This window comes from Paecilomyces variotii (assembly GCF_004022145.1).
Source record: "Paecilomyces variotii strain CBS 101075 chromosome Unknown C8Q69scaffold_2, whole genome shotgun sequence".
Classification (NCBI taxonomy): domain Eukaryota; kingdom Fungi; phylum Ascomycota; class Eurotiomycetes; order Eurotiales; family Thermoascaceae; genus Paecilomyces; species Paecilomyces variotii.
In genome coordinates this window covers 718024-734961 of record NW_021167141.1, presented here as the reverse complement: position 1 = coordinate 734961, position 16938 = coordinate 718024, and the positions used below count along the sequence as shown (strand labels likewise).

At 51.3% G+C, this 16938-nt stretch overlaps 5 protein-coding genes across 5 annotated transcripts; 3 read left to right on the top strand and 2 right to left on the bottom strand.

Annotated features, from left to right (window-relative positions):
* The first annotated feature begins 369 nt into the window (after positions 1–369).
* Positions 370–1576, top strand: C8Q69DRAFT_138879 (hypothetical protein). The gene is made up of 2 exons (XM_028625401.1): positions 370–1061; positions 1252–1576. The coding sequence occupies exons 1-2, from the start codon at positions 593–595 to the stop codon at positions 1539–1541; spliced, it is 759 nt and encodes a 252-aa protein (XP_028487148.1). The 5' UTR covers positions 370–592; the 3' UTR covers positions 1542–1576.
* A 901-nt stretch (positions 1577–2477) lies between these two features.
* C8Q69DRAFT_441694 (BcPKAR, component of the cAMP cascade : PKA regulatory subunit) lies at positions 2478–3902 on the bottom strand (the record flags this gene model as incomplete). Its single annotated transcript, XM_028628767.1, has 1 exon — positions 2478–3902. The coding sequence occupies one exon, from the start codon at positions 3900–3902 to the stop codon at positions 2478–2480; it is 1425 nt and encodes a 474-aa protein (XP_028487147.1).
* A 3165-nt stretch (positions 3903–7067) lies between these two features.
* On the top strand, positions 7068–9695 carry C8Q69DRAFT_516355 (hypothetical protein; the record flags this gene model as incomplete). The annotated part of the gene is made up of 3 exons (XM_028633385.1): positions 7068–7178; positions 7363–7498; positions 7959–9695. The coding sequence occupies exons 1-3, from the start codon at positions 7156–7158 to the stop codon at positions 9693–9695; spliced, it is 1896 nt and encodes a 631-aa protein (XP_028487146.1). The 5' UTR covers positions 7068–7155.
* A 3149-nt stretch (positions 9696–12844) lies between these two features.
* On the bottom strand, positions 12845–14854 carry C8Q69DRAFT_397399 (monooxygenase; the record flags this gene model as incomplete). Its single annotated transcript, XM_028627773.1, has 1 exon — positions 12845–14854. The coding sequence occupies one exon, from the start codon at positions 14852–14854 to the stop codon at positions 12845–12847; it is 2010 nt and encodes a 669-aa protein (XP_028487145.1).
* A 162-nt stretch (positions 14855–15016) lies between these two features.
* C8Q69DRAFT_138538 (hypothetical protein) lies at positions 15017–16938 on the top strand. The gene is made up of 4 exons (XM_028625400.1): positions 15017–15341; positions 15401–16087; positions 16146–16195; positions 16256–16938. Exons 2-4 carry the CDS (start codon positions 15407–15409, stop codon positions 16503–16505), a joined length of 981 nt encoding a protein of 326 aa, XP_028487144.1. The 5' UTR covers positions 15017–15341; positions 15401–15406; the 3' UTR covers positions 16506–16938.

Below are 16938 nucleotides of genomic sequence, written 5' to 3'. Positions count from 1 at the left end.
CCGGCTTTTTTCTTCTAGCCTGCCCCGCCCTCTGCCTCGCCAGTCCATTCTAATTTCTGGCTGGCTCTGGTCCACTACTGGCAAAACCTTGTCGATGTCGCTGGTGGTCCCTGCTTCGAGTATTATCCTAGGACCTATGCCATAATAATGCCAGTCTCTTTAGCCCGTGATTAAGTTAACCTGTTGCTCGTTATCGTTTCGGTTATCAAGTTCAAGCCTTCAAAATAAGCTTGCTGTTCGAGGTTGGGAGAAAGAAAGAAAGAAAGAATCGTCTTTGACCTTGAGATTCAGACAAAGATCTGTTTCAACAGATCCTTCAAATTATTCACTTCCTATTGACAATCACTTTTTCCGACCTGATTATTATTGATCTCTTTCTCCCCGTTCTTCGGACCGGACCCAATCGATCCCGCCACGTACTAGACAAGACAAGCTGGTTGATCACCCTAACAAACTGTACATGCAGACTAAAAGGCCATCATTCCACTGCAAAAGAGATCAAAAAGGGAAACAAAAAGCAGAATACAATCTCTAGATATTCGAATTAAACTTGTTGGCCGATCCGCCTTGTTTACCCCTCCTCCCCTCAGCCATGCCTCCAAAGTCGAAGAAAGAACCTATCAAAATTAAAGGCACCACCCAAGGTCAAAAGAAAGAAGAGCCAGCTCCCAACTGGCCTCCCCTGCGCCCTCTAGTCCCCGCGTCCGATCTATATCTCGAGTCCCTCGTAGAGGACCAGATATACATCATTCGCAACTTCTTCACTTCGACCCTCTGTAAAAACTATGTCTCATTCCTCGCCTCGCTACCATTGATCACCACTCCCAGCAGGCCAAAAAAGGGAGAGGCCGTGCGGGTCAATGATCGGTTTCAAATCGACGATGCTCGATTTGCTGAGATGCTATGGAGTTCGACAGCACTAAAGGACTTGGTTGAGGGCAGTCTAGACAGCGATGCCACGCAAGCAATGCTTCGTCAGACTTGGGGTGGGAATCCTCTGGGGTTGAATCCGAATATAAGAATATATCGTTATTCTCCAGGCCAATTCTTTGCGCAGCATTGTGAGTCAAAAACTCTTATTATTCTATATATTCCCTTCTTCCTGATAATACCCGGTCCAGACATTGATCCCCCCCCCCCCCCAATTATTACTCTCCGACGCATCTCATACATCATCAATTTTTGTTATGAAATCATCCAACAATGACAACAACAAAACAAACTAACAAACTAATCTCATTCCCACAATAGACGACGACTCCAACACCCTCACTTTTAAACCGGCCACCCAGAACAATCCCATAGCCGCTCGCACGACATGGACCCTCCTCATCTACCTCACCAACTGCTCCGGCGGCGAAACCGTCTTCTACCCTGACCCGACACCCACGGATCGGTCACCGGAACCGATCTCCGTCGCTCCAGAGGTCGGCATGGCGCTACTGCATCGGCACGGTGAGCACTGTTTACTCCACGAGGGCAAGAGAGTCACTAGTGGGGAGAAATGGGTTGTTAGGAGTGATTTGGTTGTTGGTCGATGAGATGATGATGATTATGACGAGATGTTTGTTGTAGAAAGACTATATATAACTAGGTACTGGTGTTGAGTCTTACAGCAGAAGATGAATTCTACTACTCCTGATACTATCTAGGCCTTGCCTCCTGCTTGCGAGGCTTGGCCATTTCAATGATATCACATACATATAGTCATTACTAGAAAACAACAATAATAAAAACATTCTACTATAGAAAGGACCAATTATCCAAAGTGATGTCAAATGAAATATATTTGAGTACAGACTAGGTAAAAGGTTAAGCCATAATCCCACAAAGTACGGTACACACTCCATCCCAGACCAGACGATTTAATAAAGGAGAAAAGAAAAGAAAAGAAAAGAAAAACAGTAGATAACTCATGATTCATCGCCCACGAGTGAATCAAGTCGGAAAACGATGGGAGAGAATAAAAGAATGCAAAGGAAAAAAGAGTGGCTATGCTAGTGTATATGTGATAATCAGACAGGTCTGACTGCCTTTTCGACTGGAGAAAGTAGAGAGTAGGGAGTAGTCCGAGACAGAAGGAATAAGAAGACTATATTTTAGCTGGAGATACAGGACATGAGGTCCTGCAAAGGGACAATGCCACCAGCCGAGCTCTGACCAGGAAAAGACCGCAAGTAGGGGAATGTGTGAGAATAGCTAGTGACCCAAAAAAGAAGCATGATATTTGATCAGAACGGAAGTATAGGGTAATAAAAATCCTATATGTATTAAGGCATTGAATGTGGAGCCGGATGTCCTGCAGCCACATTCGTTTCCTGCGTCCAAGGGGACAGCAGTTGCTTGATATCTGCGACATCAGAATCGATCACAAAATCGACTGTATTCTTCCAAGTCTCTGGGGAGACACTACCAAGAAGGATACACTCATGGGTATAACCGCGACAGAGCCACTTCTCTACCGTGGCGGATCAGTTTTAAATTGAAGTCCTCTTGGACGGATCGATAGGATACTCCGTCCGTCTCATGATATCTTCAACCGGTCCCATGAGTCTCTTGAATCCATCCCGCCCCAGACGGGCTACTTTAACCTCGGTCTTGGAAATAACACTAGCCGCACGAGGTTTCTCGTCTAGCAGTGCCAGTTCTCCGAAAAAGTCACCCCGCTGGTAAGATTTGACGGGGCCTTCGACGCCACGCTTGAATGCCTCGGCCTCGCCAGATTCCAGCAGATAAAAAGCATCACCAGGATCACCTTCAGAGATGATAGTGGAGCCAGCAGGATATTTAATCGTGTCGAGTGCATCCGCAATCTTGGCCCTCTCGTACGGTTTGAGGGACGACAACAGCGGAACTTCCTCCAAAAAGGCTTCGTACATACGACGTCGCTGGAAGGCAGAGTCCATGAGGATCCGACGGAAAGTAATGCGATCAAGAGCCCACAAGGTGCACTTGGAGTCTGCCGAGACCACTGTCGCTGCGCGAGGCGCATTGTACATGAGAGCCAGCTCTCCAAACGAACCGCCAGGCCCAATTGAAGCGACCTTGTTGCCCAAGCCATCGGGGCCGGGCTGCACGGAACCGGCAGGATGAATGTACACGTCAAAATATCCTTCCTCGACAACGTAGAAGTAGTCTCCCGCATCACCTTGGGCGATAACCTTGATATCCTTGGCCGGAATCGGTTTCTCGACCAGCGCATTCAGCACAGTCTTGAATTGTTCATCGTCCAAGTGAGAAAACAGGAAGTTCCCACTCACGGCTGTCTTCAATCGGCCAAGCTGCTGCTCAGTCTTCGGGTGGTATGGAGGCATCCAGCCCTCCGCGCCAGACGACGTAGGATTCAGAGACTCCGCTGACACTGATGTACGTCGTCCCAGGGCGTAGTTGTTGGGGAATCCTTGATTCGGCGTCCCAGCAGGGCGGAATCCTGTGGGCGGAGCACTCGAGTCACCTCCTTCATTCTCCTCTTCAGACTGGCTGCTTGCAATGGGGTCTTCGTTGGAGTCGGCGCGATATCCCGAAAAGAGCTCTCCTGACGGCGGAGCGTCCTTTAGCTCTTGAAAGGTAGCGTCTGTCGGTGACGTGATGTCGAATTCGTCCTCCTCTGTGATCATCTGAAAGCGCGGGGTTGACAGGTTGCTGCCGCTCTTTCCCCAGGGATTGGTCCCGGGAAATGTGCTTTCGGCCATGTTATCACCGCTGCGGCCGGTGAGGCCAGGACTCCGGCCAAGGCCAAACTGCTCTTGAGCGAGTAGGAACTCAGCGCGCTGAGACTCCAGCCGCCGCAGGAAGAAGTTGGCGCAGAACTGCAAGATATCTGACGGCTGGTGTTTGAGAACCTCCCGGTTAAGGGTGTTTATCTCGTTTTTGTATGAGAGAGGAAGGGTATCGAACGACATTTGGCGTGACAGATACGAAGACTGATCAGCAACTGAGAGGAGGGGGGGGAGTCGATGCTGGGTCATCTGGGAAGTGGGTATCGGGGAGGGGGATTGTCTAATTGGAGCACCAGAAAGACAGCGTTCCAAAGTCTCGCCGTGCGTTTAAGCTGTAAATGCAATGTGATTTCTTAAGGTCCCGTTTTAGACGACGCCCGTCCGTGGATTGCGGGGCTCACGGCTTGGTCGACCGCTGGACCTTGTTCCCAGGGCTGGCTGAGACCGAGGGTCACGTCAGGGAGAGACTGTTCGTTCGTCGTCTGGTCGCGAGAGTTGTCCTGGGAAGACGGGTTGTCGTTGCGGGAGAACAGCCGAGATGTAACGGGGGTAGAGGATGGGGGGGTGGTTGCCCAGCGAAAGAGAGCGTAGCGAGAATGAGAGAGGAGGAGCTGTCGAATCCAACTGTCCCCAGCAGTTCAGCTAGGGGCGAGCAGTTACCACGGATGAAGGCAATGGAGCGGCCAGACCAGCAGAAGAATGCCAGAGGGAGAGAGAGAGAGAGGAAAAGAGAAGAGAGAGCGCGAGAGAGATTAGAGCCAGGAGATGGACAGACGACAGATCCGGAGGGTTTTGGTGATGCAGGGTGATTGATGATGCTGGATTATTGCTGGGCCCGTCGAGAGAGGTGGGGAGGTAACTTAGCAAGAAGAAGTGACGGAAGCTGTGCGATGCTGTGCTGGTCCGGGCGTGTCCCCTTCGTCCCCTTCGTCCACTTCCCAAGGCACGCAGGAGCAGCTAATAATAATAATAATAGTAATAGTTTATGGTACGTCTACTCGAGAGTCTACAGACTCTTAGCTAGCTAGACTGGCATTCGGTTATTCTACGTCGTCTTAACTAACTACGTTGTCTGTCTATGTCGACTCGAGATGGACTGACTCCTTCTCAGGCCTTCCCCGTCGGCACACCTGGATCAACGGCTACTTATGACTATGACACTTTAAACTCGATTCCGACAGTTCATGTTGCCCACCGATGGCGGCTCCAAGACGCGGGGTCCAGCGCCGCTGTTTCGGCCTGGGGGTCCTTTATCGACGCGTGGAAGCTTCGATCGGTCGAGGAACCTTTTTCCAAGTGTCTTCTAGAAGGCCAGCCCGTTTTGTGCTCCCCGGCGAGTCAGCGACACGAGACAACATGCCCAGGGATGTGACGTACTCTCGATGCACCAAACCCCCCTATCTATTGTGGAGGTCGAACATGGACCGTGCCATGGCAATAATCTGTGGCGAAACTGGGCTCTAGAAGAAAGCTGGATGACGGCAGATCATGGATTAACTATTAGATTACCATATTATTGCAACGACGCAGAGTACCTACTCTACCAAGCTACTGATACGCTCTTCGGGTGCTAGAGTATGGTATTCGCTGCTCCACGATCATCCCGACCATAACGCAATATGATTTCGTGGATGCTGGCCGTTTGCGGTCCTGGTGGCACTTTGCAAATCGACAAGTGCCGCGCGACTCCGATTGCACCGTCAATGGCCTCACCCCCTGCATCGTGCGCACCTCCATTGCTATGATGGGCAACTAATTAGAGTCATTGCACGGCCAGCAGAGAGTTGAGGCACGTTTTAGAGGAGGCCAGTATTATTACTCCGTACCTAAGCTTCGTATGTGCCAATGAGCTCGAATGGTATAGCTACGTAGAGAGCTGGGGCTTATCTTATCACCCGTCGAATCATGACGCCAGAGGCGTGAGCTCTCGAACGGGCTACTAATCACTAATAACTCTCTTGTATGAGCAGCATGCTGTCTCGTAGCTTAGGTAACTGTCCAGACTTGCCTTTCCTGGGGAAAAATACATTTGTTGTGATCTGTCATTCTCTCGACAGTCAAGCATTAAAAAGCGATCTAAGACAGTAGTAGTAAGTCAGTTGTTTTGTTTCTTTCTTCGCTAGTCCGCTCCATAGTTCGTTTCGCTAAGCCGACCGGGCGAGAATACCTATCCGTGACTTGGGGGCTCTGCGCAACATAACTAATAGTTGATAGCCACTAGTTAACTAACTACAAGGCTATTATCTCGATCGATCTCTTTGAGGCATAAATACCAATGGCCAATAGATTGTCATCTCTCTTGAGTAGTATATTGTAGGCTAAGTATGGTATCCCAGACCACACCTATATGGTAATGCAAGAAAGTTATCGGGTACCCAAGAATATGCGGGATGCGTCAGAAAAAAATGGGAAACATGATTGTACAGAATTATTGAACCTTCCTCCGCCACAATGGGTAATTGTTAGCCAGAAGAACAGTTTTTCTGCCTGGCGCTCTGTGTCCGTATCCTCTAGAATGTTCTGCCCATCATAAAATAACGGGTTTCCTATCAGGCTTTGATCTAGATCTTGCATTTATTTTGCTGAATCCAGCGGTGTGCAGATAGAGTATGCAGCCTGTAGTCATTTTATGGGTTAGCGAGTAGGAATTGTCAAGAAAAATGAAGGTATACTTATGAGAAGGCTGGGTATCGACAGAATTAGCACCAAGGCAGGTCATATTATTCGCAAAAGAGCCAACGCACAGTGCTGGTGCTGCGCGGGGCGTTGAAGCTAAAGTCCAGTCAGTCAGTGCTGGCGTGTTGTCAGTGCTCAAGGCGCCTTGTTCACATGTGATCGCAGACAGAGACAGCCTGTATACTTCAACAGCCAGTGTTTCAGACTGAGGAGCTCTTATTCTGAGATGCAATGGACCGACATTGATCTATCTATCTATCTTATTTATCTGAAAGGCAAGGCGGGAGTGGAAAGCCGCAAACAGGAGGATGGGACCACGACTGGCAAGATAAGTAGAGTGAAGCTCTCTCCGCCCGTCGATGACGCCCAGCCTCCCCCGGAGCAGAGAACAACTGTCGACTTGGCCCTGGATCAGTGGAGCTGTCTGCAGGGGCCTTTTGTGTCTGGCGCATCACAGTTCTACTTCTTATATTTTTATTTTTCTTTCTTTAAAGGCCATTCCATCTCTCTTTCGTGCTGAAGTCGCCTTAGATTGCGCAACTCATCCCGTTCTTATCGAACGCCCCAGCGGAGGATCTGCGTCATTCTCCCGCAAGAAGATCCACGGGATACGAGCATTGACTGCCTGAACTCGTTTCAACCGGACGGTTCGCGTCCAATTGCGACGGGCGTTATCACACGGTCTCGTGAGGCCTGATCAAATTACAAGTGATCCCCCGAGATAATACATCCTTGCTGTGAAGGAAGGCGGACTACAACCATGGGGACCTATATCTTTCGATGGTATGTGGGCACCATCATCATCATCATGGACCATCGCGGCTGCCTGGACTCGCAAGCGCGCAAGAATTGATTGAGCTGACCTCAGCTTGCGAGCTCGCATTCCAACCGGATCATCCGGGGTACTCCCAGTGGCCGCCACCGTGCGATGAGATTCTGAGCTGACACTTGCTGGCGTGGTTTCTAGGCCGTATGAGGCGGACGAGGTGTTCGTGACGGGTACCTTCGATGACTGGGGGAAGACGGTGCAGCTGGACAAGAAGGGCTCAGTATTTGAAAAGGAAGTCCATCTGCCCACGGCCGATGAGAAGATCCAATACAAGGTAGGTCGACCAGAACGCCATCCTCTATTTATTTTTTTTTTGTACCTTTTATATTATCCGTTTGAGAAGTATAATCCTGTGTGGGAGGCGGAACGGCTGGCTTGACCTGGCGGCGCAAGTGAGGGGAAATTGGCCGCGTGCCTGAGGTGGCCGCGCCATTTACTCTTCCCAGGCATCCCAATTACGAGCTTAGAGCAGGATGATAGGCAACAATGCGCGCTAATCTCGCGACAATTGGCCGTCCGGTTTGGCAGCGCTGACAGCTTGATTGAAGTCTCTCCAGCAGGCGGCGTTCGCAAACCATAAGTACTGACGTCACGTCAACCGCCCCCCTCCAGGGCGGCTCGCGACGGGGGGTTTTAGCGCATGCTCAGCCCATCTTTGCTGGAATTTACCATAGTTTATCTATCTGCTTTGACTTCTTTGACTTCTTTCCTGCTAACTTTACTTTCCCCTGCAGTTTGTTGTGGACGGCTCTTGGACCACCGATCCCAACGCTCGAGAGGAAGACGACGGCAGTTACAACACCAACAACGTCCTTCTCCCGGAGGAAATCACCAAGACACCAGCGCAAGCTTTCATCCCGCTGACCGACCAGACGACGCCAGTCGCATCAGTGATGGCTGGCGTTACTCCCGACTCAACAACTGCTGCGCTAGCCGCCAGTGTCCCCAAGGAATCCGAGGAGCAAGCAGACTTCGCAGCGGCCACGATCTCTTCTGCTGCGCCTGGATCGACCACAGCTGAGCTTGCCAAGGATGTCCCGTTGGAGAAGAACGGTGAGGTCTTGCCCGGCTCTTTCCCGGAGACGCCCGCAAACGAGGCGAATCAGGTATCTGTGAATCCTATCCCCGCTTCGAACGGCATTGGAAACCCCGTGCAATTGAAGCCCGGACAGAAGGTCCCAGACCCTAGCTCCCTCCATGCCAACACTATTGAGTCGACGGTCAGGACGGACAAGGCTGGCTATGAAGCAGATGCTAGTGCTCCTGTGGTACCTGGCCTGGTCCCTGAAGGCGAGGGTGCCAAAGCCGATGCTTTTAGTGTTCCCCCGGTATCGAACAACATGATCCCAGAGTCCAGTCTTCCAATGGACACGCCGTCCACGACAGACACTGGTCTGCCTATTTCGTCAGCTGCCTCTGTAGCGACCACAGCAGCCCTTGCGGCAGCGGTTCCATTCACGCGCGGCGTAGATACCAATGGCAAGGAGCCTGCTAGCGGCGTTCCTGATGTTGTGAAAGACTCTTTGAAGGAGGCCCATGAAGACCCTGAAGCAGCGGCCAGTCCTGGAGCGGTTCAGGAGAAGAAGGCATTTGAAGATGAGCTCACGCATAAAGTCAAGCCCGACGACTCCACGGGAACGCCGGCCCCAACAAATGGGTCGATCGCGGCCAGTGCGGCCAGCGGAGTGCCTGGTGTCGTTCAGGAATCTCTGAAGGAAGCTCATGAGGGTCCTGAGGCGGCAGCCAGTGCAGAAGCTGTGAGGGAAAAGCAGATATTCGAAGACGAGCTTCGCAACAAGGTTCCGCCTGATGAATCCGTGGGAGCACCAGCCCCAACGTACGGAAGGGAACCCGCTGGCGACGTGCCTGGCGTCGTGAAGAAGTCTCTGCAGGAAGCTCACGAACCCCCTGAAGCTGCTGCGAGCATCCAAGCAGTGGAAGAGAAGAAGGAAATCGAAGATGAAATCAAGCAGAAGGTGAAGCCGAATGATGCTTTCGGGGAGCCTGCGCCCACGTTGTCAGCAGCCAGCGCAGTGGCAGCTCCAGCCCCGACTGCTATTACAACTAAGTCCGAGTCTGCAGCTCCGGCCTCGACTGCTGTTGCAACGACTCAGCCAGAGTCCGCCAAGGTGGCCCCTCAGACGAGTCCGGTGCCTGGACCTTCGGAACCCACGGTGACCACGGGTGTCGCTACGGCCAAGACGACAGAGGTTTCCGAAGGGAAGGGAGTCGCCGGTGCCGGCCCATCGACATCGCAGGACCCTACTTTGAAGGAAACCTTGAGAGGGGACACTGGTGCGGGCGCATCTACTTCGCAGAAGCCTACCCCGAAGGAAACCTTGAGAGGGGAATCTGGTGCGGGCGCATCGACTTCGCAGAACCCTACCCTGAAGGAAACCTTGAGAGAGGAACCTAAGAAGAAGAAGCGTTCCAGTGGATTCTTCAAGAAGCTGAAGGAGAAGTTCAAATAAACTAGTGCCTTTGGCTCTCGAACGATCCAGCAGCCGTCAATATGAGTAATTCCTCAGATCATCCCGTATTGGCACCGTGCGTACGGGCAGCTGGAGCACAGTTGGATCGTTATGTTACGTCTTACGGAATGAAGTTTTGTTGTTTTATGCGAATGGCACAGAATTAATAATGGATTAACTTATCCATCGCATCCCAGTGCCGACATTTGTCTTCTTGTTATGCTCACAGTCGATTCGCCGTACATGGCTTGTTTCCGGGCTCGCCCGTTGTCTTTGATTTTCTACGGTCTGGTTGTGTTTTCTTGATTCCCTATCACTCTTCTCTACAATTCTTCCGTCGCCGTGTACAGCGTTTGTATCGGTTTGGCTAGCTGTCTCTTTTTTCATTACGATGGGCACCATGTCACTTCTCAGTATCCTGTTCGGGTAAGGATGAATGAAAACTCTCCATACTCTTAAGAATTTCCATACGCTGTAAACCTTTCTGAATTTCCCGAAATGAAATTAAGATGTCTCAATCCCGTCCGTCTATGTATTCTGTTGACACGCCGCATGAGAATAAAAGAGAACAGTAGTTCAAACTGAGTAGGGAGGCCAGAGAACCAAGTGCACCCGGGGTGAGATATCCTTAGAAAGACATAGACAGGAAGAGGTGACAGGGTCTTGCTCTTTCAAAAACCATTTTCATTCCAACCCCCTCCCCCCCCCCCCCCCCCCCCCCCCCCCCAACTCCCCCAACTCGCCAATGTCCAACCAAAGTCAAGAACCACCATTCAAACCGTCCGCATCAAATGCTGTGTTTCGTACGAAGCTCCTCAAGCTCGCGTATCGTGATAAAAGACAAGACCTGTTCAAACCCCACCAATTCCTCAGTAAGCAATCATTGCGCAGACGGAAGGAAAGCAATCAATCAATCAATCAATCATCAAGGAGACCAGACAAAAAGTCCCCCCCCCCTTCCTGCCCCCTCAACACACATTTAAAATCCACGTACCACTTCATGATAATGCCCTAAGGCACATAATAAACCGGCTTCCCCTTATCTGCATTCGTAATCAACACCTTCCCAGAGACATTCCCCTCGGGGACAACCTCTTCCCTCGAAACCCTCGGAACACCAGCCATGATATATTTATTCTTCTTCGAATCATTCGCTCCTCTTCCTGGCCCCGCAGCCGCAGCAGCAGCAGCAGCAGCAGCAGCAAGGGTATTCGCCCTCACATCACTTAATGGCAACGTGACCAGTTCATGGGGGATGTTTTTTCTTGCGAGATAGATTTGGCTTGCGCGCTCCCATTCGAGATCAGGTCGTTCTTGTTGTCCGCCTGTGAGGAGGGCGTATTGGGTTATGCTGAATTGGAGAGTGTGTTCGGCGTAGCCGGTGTAGTTGTAGTAGAAGTCTGGGTGGATTTTGCAGCCGGATTCGGCGACTGTTTTGAGTTGGGTGAAGAGTGTGATTGTGCTTTGGGTTGAGGATGGTGGTGTGCTGCGAGGAGGAGATGCTGTGGCTGGAGTTGGAGTTGCAGCTGGAGTGGTGGTGGTGGTGGGAGTCTTTGAGTTGGGGGTGGAGGTTGCCATTTTGGACTTTGCTTTGCGATTCGTATTTGGTTTTGATTCCTCGGTGGTTGAGATTCTTGTGTAAGTGTCTAGAGGGGTTGCTTGAGAAAGAGGTTGATGAGGATAGGAGAAGAAGGAGGAGGAGGAGGAAGAAGAAGAAGAGATAGGAGGCTGGGTGGTTGGTTGGTTAGTGCGTCTGTGAAAGAGACTTGGGAAATACGTGTGGAAAGGGCATGCGTGTGTGAGATCATGTTATAATTTCATATTCGAGCTGCTGATGTTACGAGTGGATGAACTAGGAGCTACCCATCACAATCACCAACGCAGAGGGGGTACTCCCCATCAAAGAACAACGGGGACTTCACATCCTGTCCAAAACGCCTAAAAGAAATATTCCATCATACATAAACTTGATGTTGTAGCATCCCCGATGCGCTTCGCATATCCAATGCACTTAGAATGGGATTGTATTGCTGACTTCTGCGTTCAATTTGACGGGGAATCCGAGCATGCTGTATACAGTTAACTACTTGTTTCTTATCGAACCACCTCTTTGAGATCCAGCACTGGAAAGGGACAGAAATTGGTTCTCGGGCTTTCACCAGAATCTCTGGCAAGTATATTATCATGCTGAAAATAGATAGACTTACTCATTTCCAGTTTGGGTTGCGCAACAACCACAGAAGAGAGAAGCCGGCCAGCATACAATCTAACATTATCAAGTCAATCAACCGCTCATAGAATGTCTCGATATCTGATCTGTTAGAAGGAGCCCACATACAGCAGCCAGAACGCAAGCAATGAAACCTGAAGGAGACGAATTAGCACATGTCCATTTACATCAGTTTACCACGTTGCTCCTTCACGTCAATTGAAAGGGGACCGGTTAACATACCGCAGGTAGGACCGACTACCTTGCAGTGACAAGGGTTCTGATCGGTACCGCACTGGAAGCAGATGGGGAAGATAGGAATGAACACCATTGCGCCGTATTCTCTACACTAGACTGGGGAGACGGAGGCAGGACGAGTTTCCACAACAAGGATCCAACCTCTGCAGCGGTACGGTATTAACCAGAGGTCAGGAACTGAAAGAGCGTCAATCCAGGAGACTCAGGAATTGGTATCCGAGGAAGAACGACTGAAGTCGGTACTTCAGAGGTCTTTTGGCAGACGCGCGGACGAATCGCAGGAGATGGAGAATTTAGTCATCATGACGCAGTCGGTGCTGCGATCGGAGGCTGCATTGCCTGTTTGGGGAGTCTTGCTTTCTCCTTCCGGCCGTCTTGTCACGATAATATAATATATCACGATACTCTTATAGAGTAGACTCTCCAGTCTAACTGTCATTCAATACTCCGTACCTGGTGTCACTAGCAGGCTACTGTTAGAGACCCCCTCCGGTGGCCCCTGTTTGGGCGCCCTGTTTACTAGTGTCACGTGATGCAGGTGACCCTATATAGGCCTTGCCTAGCTCCTAGATTCAATTAAGCAAGCTTCTCACCGCTTCCTTTACAACCCGACTAATACTGCGCTATTCAAGCTCCTTTTACAGTTCTACTGCTATCAATGCTAATCTGGCCAAATTACCAGCTAATCTAGGCCCTTTCGAACAATATTTATATCAAAGTCACTGTCGTCGTTGGCGCTCCATAGGCCTTCCAATTGAAGAACAAAGTCATTGAGTCCGGCGGGCCATCGTGTTGTTGCCGCAGCCTTGATTTGGTCGTGTATTGGCATGCTGTCTATTTTGGACTCGGCATTGAAGTATGAAGGGGTGCATCCCCCTATGGGTGCCAGTGAAGCAGCGGCCGAGAGCACGCGGTTAGCCCAAACGGTTTCAGCTTCGGATGTGGGCTCCACAACAACTGTGTGCTCAATCGATGAATCACCCTCTCTTCTTGTATCCTTTAGCCTTTTCAGGCTCTTTGATATGATAAAGGCTGCGTGTTTCGAGAAGGCATCCAATGTGGGTGTGAAGACAGAAGCAATCCCGGCCTGATTGCTGCTGGTGAAAAACATATTGGGGAAGTCCCTGGCACATATTCCATGCACCGTTAGAGATATCTGACTATCCGCAGTTCTTGGGTCCGCCCATTTGGCATCCATTGACCTGCCTCCGCGACCAAAGACCTGCGCGCCGCAGCGCTGCGCAGGACTGCCAAACGTGCCGGCCTCAAAGCCAGTTGAGAACACAATGAGGTCTAAGTCGTGCATCTTCCCATTTGCTATTATCCCGGTGTCAACGATACGGTCTAGACCCCGGCCGTCTGTATCGATGAGGTGCACGTTGGGTCTGTTAAACGCCTCCAAGTACTCGTCGTGGAACGTGGGCCGTTTACACCAGCCCGGGTACCAGGCCTTGAGCTTCGCAGCCGTGATCTCGTCTTTAACGACGGCGCTGACCCGTTCGCGGATTATATCAGACCGAATGAGGTCAAGTCGATGCATCTCGGAGATGTACTCCGTGGCTGTCTCCATGGTCACGTTCATTGCGGCGGGACATCCGGTCAGGACGCAGTAGGATGGAAAGCGAGTCCATCCGTCCGATACCATGTCGACCGGCTCGCTGGGCTCGGTGTTGGCTCCAAACGCCAGGAAGTTGCGACGTCGGGTCTGTTGCCAACCTGGACCAGTCCGTATCTTGTACGCCCACTCATCCAGTTCCGTCTGTCGCTGGCCACGCACGTCCACCGACGCGGGGGTTCTCTGGAAGACGTAAAGTTGGTTGCACCATTTGGCTAGCACGGGTACTATCTGCACGGCAGTGGCTCCGGTCCCTACGATGCCCACCTTCTTATCCTGCAGCTGGTCGAGCTCTTGACGCGATGGGCTGCCTCCGGTTGCGGCGTAGTCCCACCTGGCGGCGAGGAAGTTTGGTCCGTTGAATGTCCCTAGGCCAGGTATTCTGGGAAGCTTTGGCCTATTTAGCAAGCCCGGGGAGAGTATCACAAAGCCCGCGGAGATTGTGCCGCTCGTGGATACGCCATCGGGGGAAGGTGACCGCTGTGTCAGATCGACAATCCATTCGGAGCGGTCATCATTCCATGTACACCGATGCAGCTCAGTTCTAAAAATAGCCCGGTCGTCGATTTTCCACTGCTTGGCGATTCTCTCGGCGTGCTCCCGCAACTCTTCTCCGTATGAGTACTTATGTTTGGGAATGTAGCCGGTCTCTTCCAGCAGGGGCATGTAGATGTAACTCTCGGTATCGCACATGAGCCCAGGGTAGCGGTTCCAGTACCAAGTCCCTCCAAATCCAGCCGCAGTATCAATGATGACTAGGTCTTGGGGTTCCAAGCCGGCGTCGGAGTCGAGCAACCGTGTGGCATATAGTAGCCCTCCATATCCCGCGCCCATGATGGCTATCTTGTATCGAGCACCTGGTTGGAGCCGGATTGGGGATTCAGCGCGCTGATCCCACGGATCATGTAAGAACCGTTTCAACCGCAGGTCATCAGTGGTGTTGAGGTTCACATATTGACCAACACCTTCGGCCCGCAGTCGTTTTGACCTCTCCTCAGCATACTTTCGATGAATTTGTTCCTGCCGGACGGGGCTGGGATCACAGGTCTCTGACACGCTCTTGGGAGATCGAACCATGCTTGCACAAAGTGAAAAAAGAGAGAGAGAGAGAGAGAGAGAGAGAGAAGAAGAAGAAGAAGAAGAAGAAGAGATGGAGCAACTTTGAATAGTAGCCCTTGATTGTAACGTCCTTGCGGGATGAGGGATTAGGGGAGCTGCAATTACCCACAGTCGGTTTGCAGTGGACTGATATGTAAAGCTCGGGAGGTTGATCGGACACCTACTCCGTAAGTTCTTTACATCAAAGGGTTTCTGTGCCCATTATCTATCTACCTCTTGCTGTGTTGGTGGGAAATTTGTTCGAGCGTACCAGTTCCGCATTCCGATAACCTTCCACTGTCGGAGGCTTCTATCGGAGGCTTCTATCGGAGGCTTCTATCGGGGGCTTCTATCGGAGGGTTCATCTGCAAGAGGGATAGAAATGTCAGAGGAACCACAAAAGAGAGATAGATGCAGCTATCTAGTGCAGTGAATCCATTGCTTTTTCGAAAGTGAACCAGCTACTGTACGGCTACCCGATTTGCCTCCGGCTTGTCCATTCACTGATCCATTTCTTTGATACAGCCCCAAATGGACAAAAAGCCAACGCAAGACCACCCCCCCACGGCGTACAGTGTCAAAGGCAAGGTTGCCATCGTGACGGGCGCGGGCTCCGGCATCAGCCATGCCCTGACCAAGATTCTGTTGCAGGAGGGCTGCTCGGTCGTTATGGCCGACCTCACTCTACGACCGGAGGCCGAGAAGACACTACAAGATGCCAGTACCGTACCTGGCATTAACGGGAAGGCGTCCGCCATATTCCAGCAGACCGATGTATCGGACTGGGCCCAACTTCAGGCGCTGTTTGACAAGGCGATCGAGACATACGGCACGGTAAATATCGTGGTCAACGGCGCTGCTATCTACGAGCCGCCCTCTAGCACCTTTTGGCAGCCCCCCGGCGTGTCTCCAGCGGCGAGGGACAAGGTGGACTGCAACCCCGGCGTGTACCAGACCCATGCTGTCAACGCTATGGGGCCCATTCGGCTGGCACAGATCGCCCTCAACTACTGGTTCTACCACCCCGACGCCGAGATGAACTTTGACGGAAACCTGGTATGGCTGTCAAGCGTCTGCGGATATGTTCACCTGATGCAGTCGCCGCTGTACTTTAGTAGCAAGGCGGCCGTGAATAGCATGGTCAAGTGTCTCGGCCCGCTGAGGAGGATGTTTGGCATCCGCAACGCTGCTGTTTGCCTGGGACCAGTCAAGGCGAGCTTCCAATTCCTCTACTTTTACCTTTCCATACTAATCTATAGATCTTGCATAGACGCCAATTTTCGATGCCGATTACTGCAGAGGCCAGCTTCTGCCCACAGAGTACGTTTGAACTCCGCTCTGTTCAGTCGACCGCCGCGAGCTAACAACATACTGCTACAGCATCCGCCTTACCGCCGAACAAGCCGCCGAGGAAACATTCAAGATTATGACCGAACCGCAGTTCGGTGAGGGTAATATTGTCGAGGTAGTGGCAGCACCGGGGGAGTCGACCGAGCAGCCTGTCACTATTCGCATTCGCGAGACTCCCTTGGAGGCACTCTATCCGAGCCCACCGCTGGAAGGCAACCACGTCATTGAGGAAGAGCAAAAGTTTCTTGAGATTCTGCAGACGTTGGTGTATGTTGGGTAAGCATGCCTACTGGGAGACCTCTCTTAAGGCAGCCTGACTCTCATTTGAAGCATTTTCGGTCCCTAGGGACCTAGTAGGCAATCGCCTACCTCCTTCTGCATTCGGTTAGGGTTTTACACGCATAGTAGCTAGATAGATAGAGAATTCAAGCTTCTTCATCTCCAAGTCCCTAGCCCTTGAGAAAGCATTAGTATCGACAACTTAATTTGAAAAAAATTTCCTGTTTTTGGTAGACACTGTAATCGCTTGAACAAATAACACAGCCAAGCGGCACGCAGTAGTTACTCTATATTATTAATAATCACTGATGGAAGCTGACATGTCGACTGTACCATTCGTATGATTTCAAGCACCGTAGTATATGTTGGGGCGTTGGGAATAATGTACCCCTTGCGGCGTGGAATCTTCTGTTGACCGAGGGTCGGCTACCTCT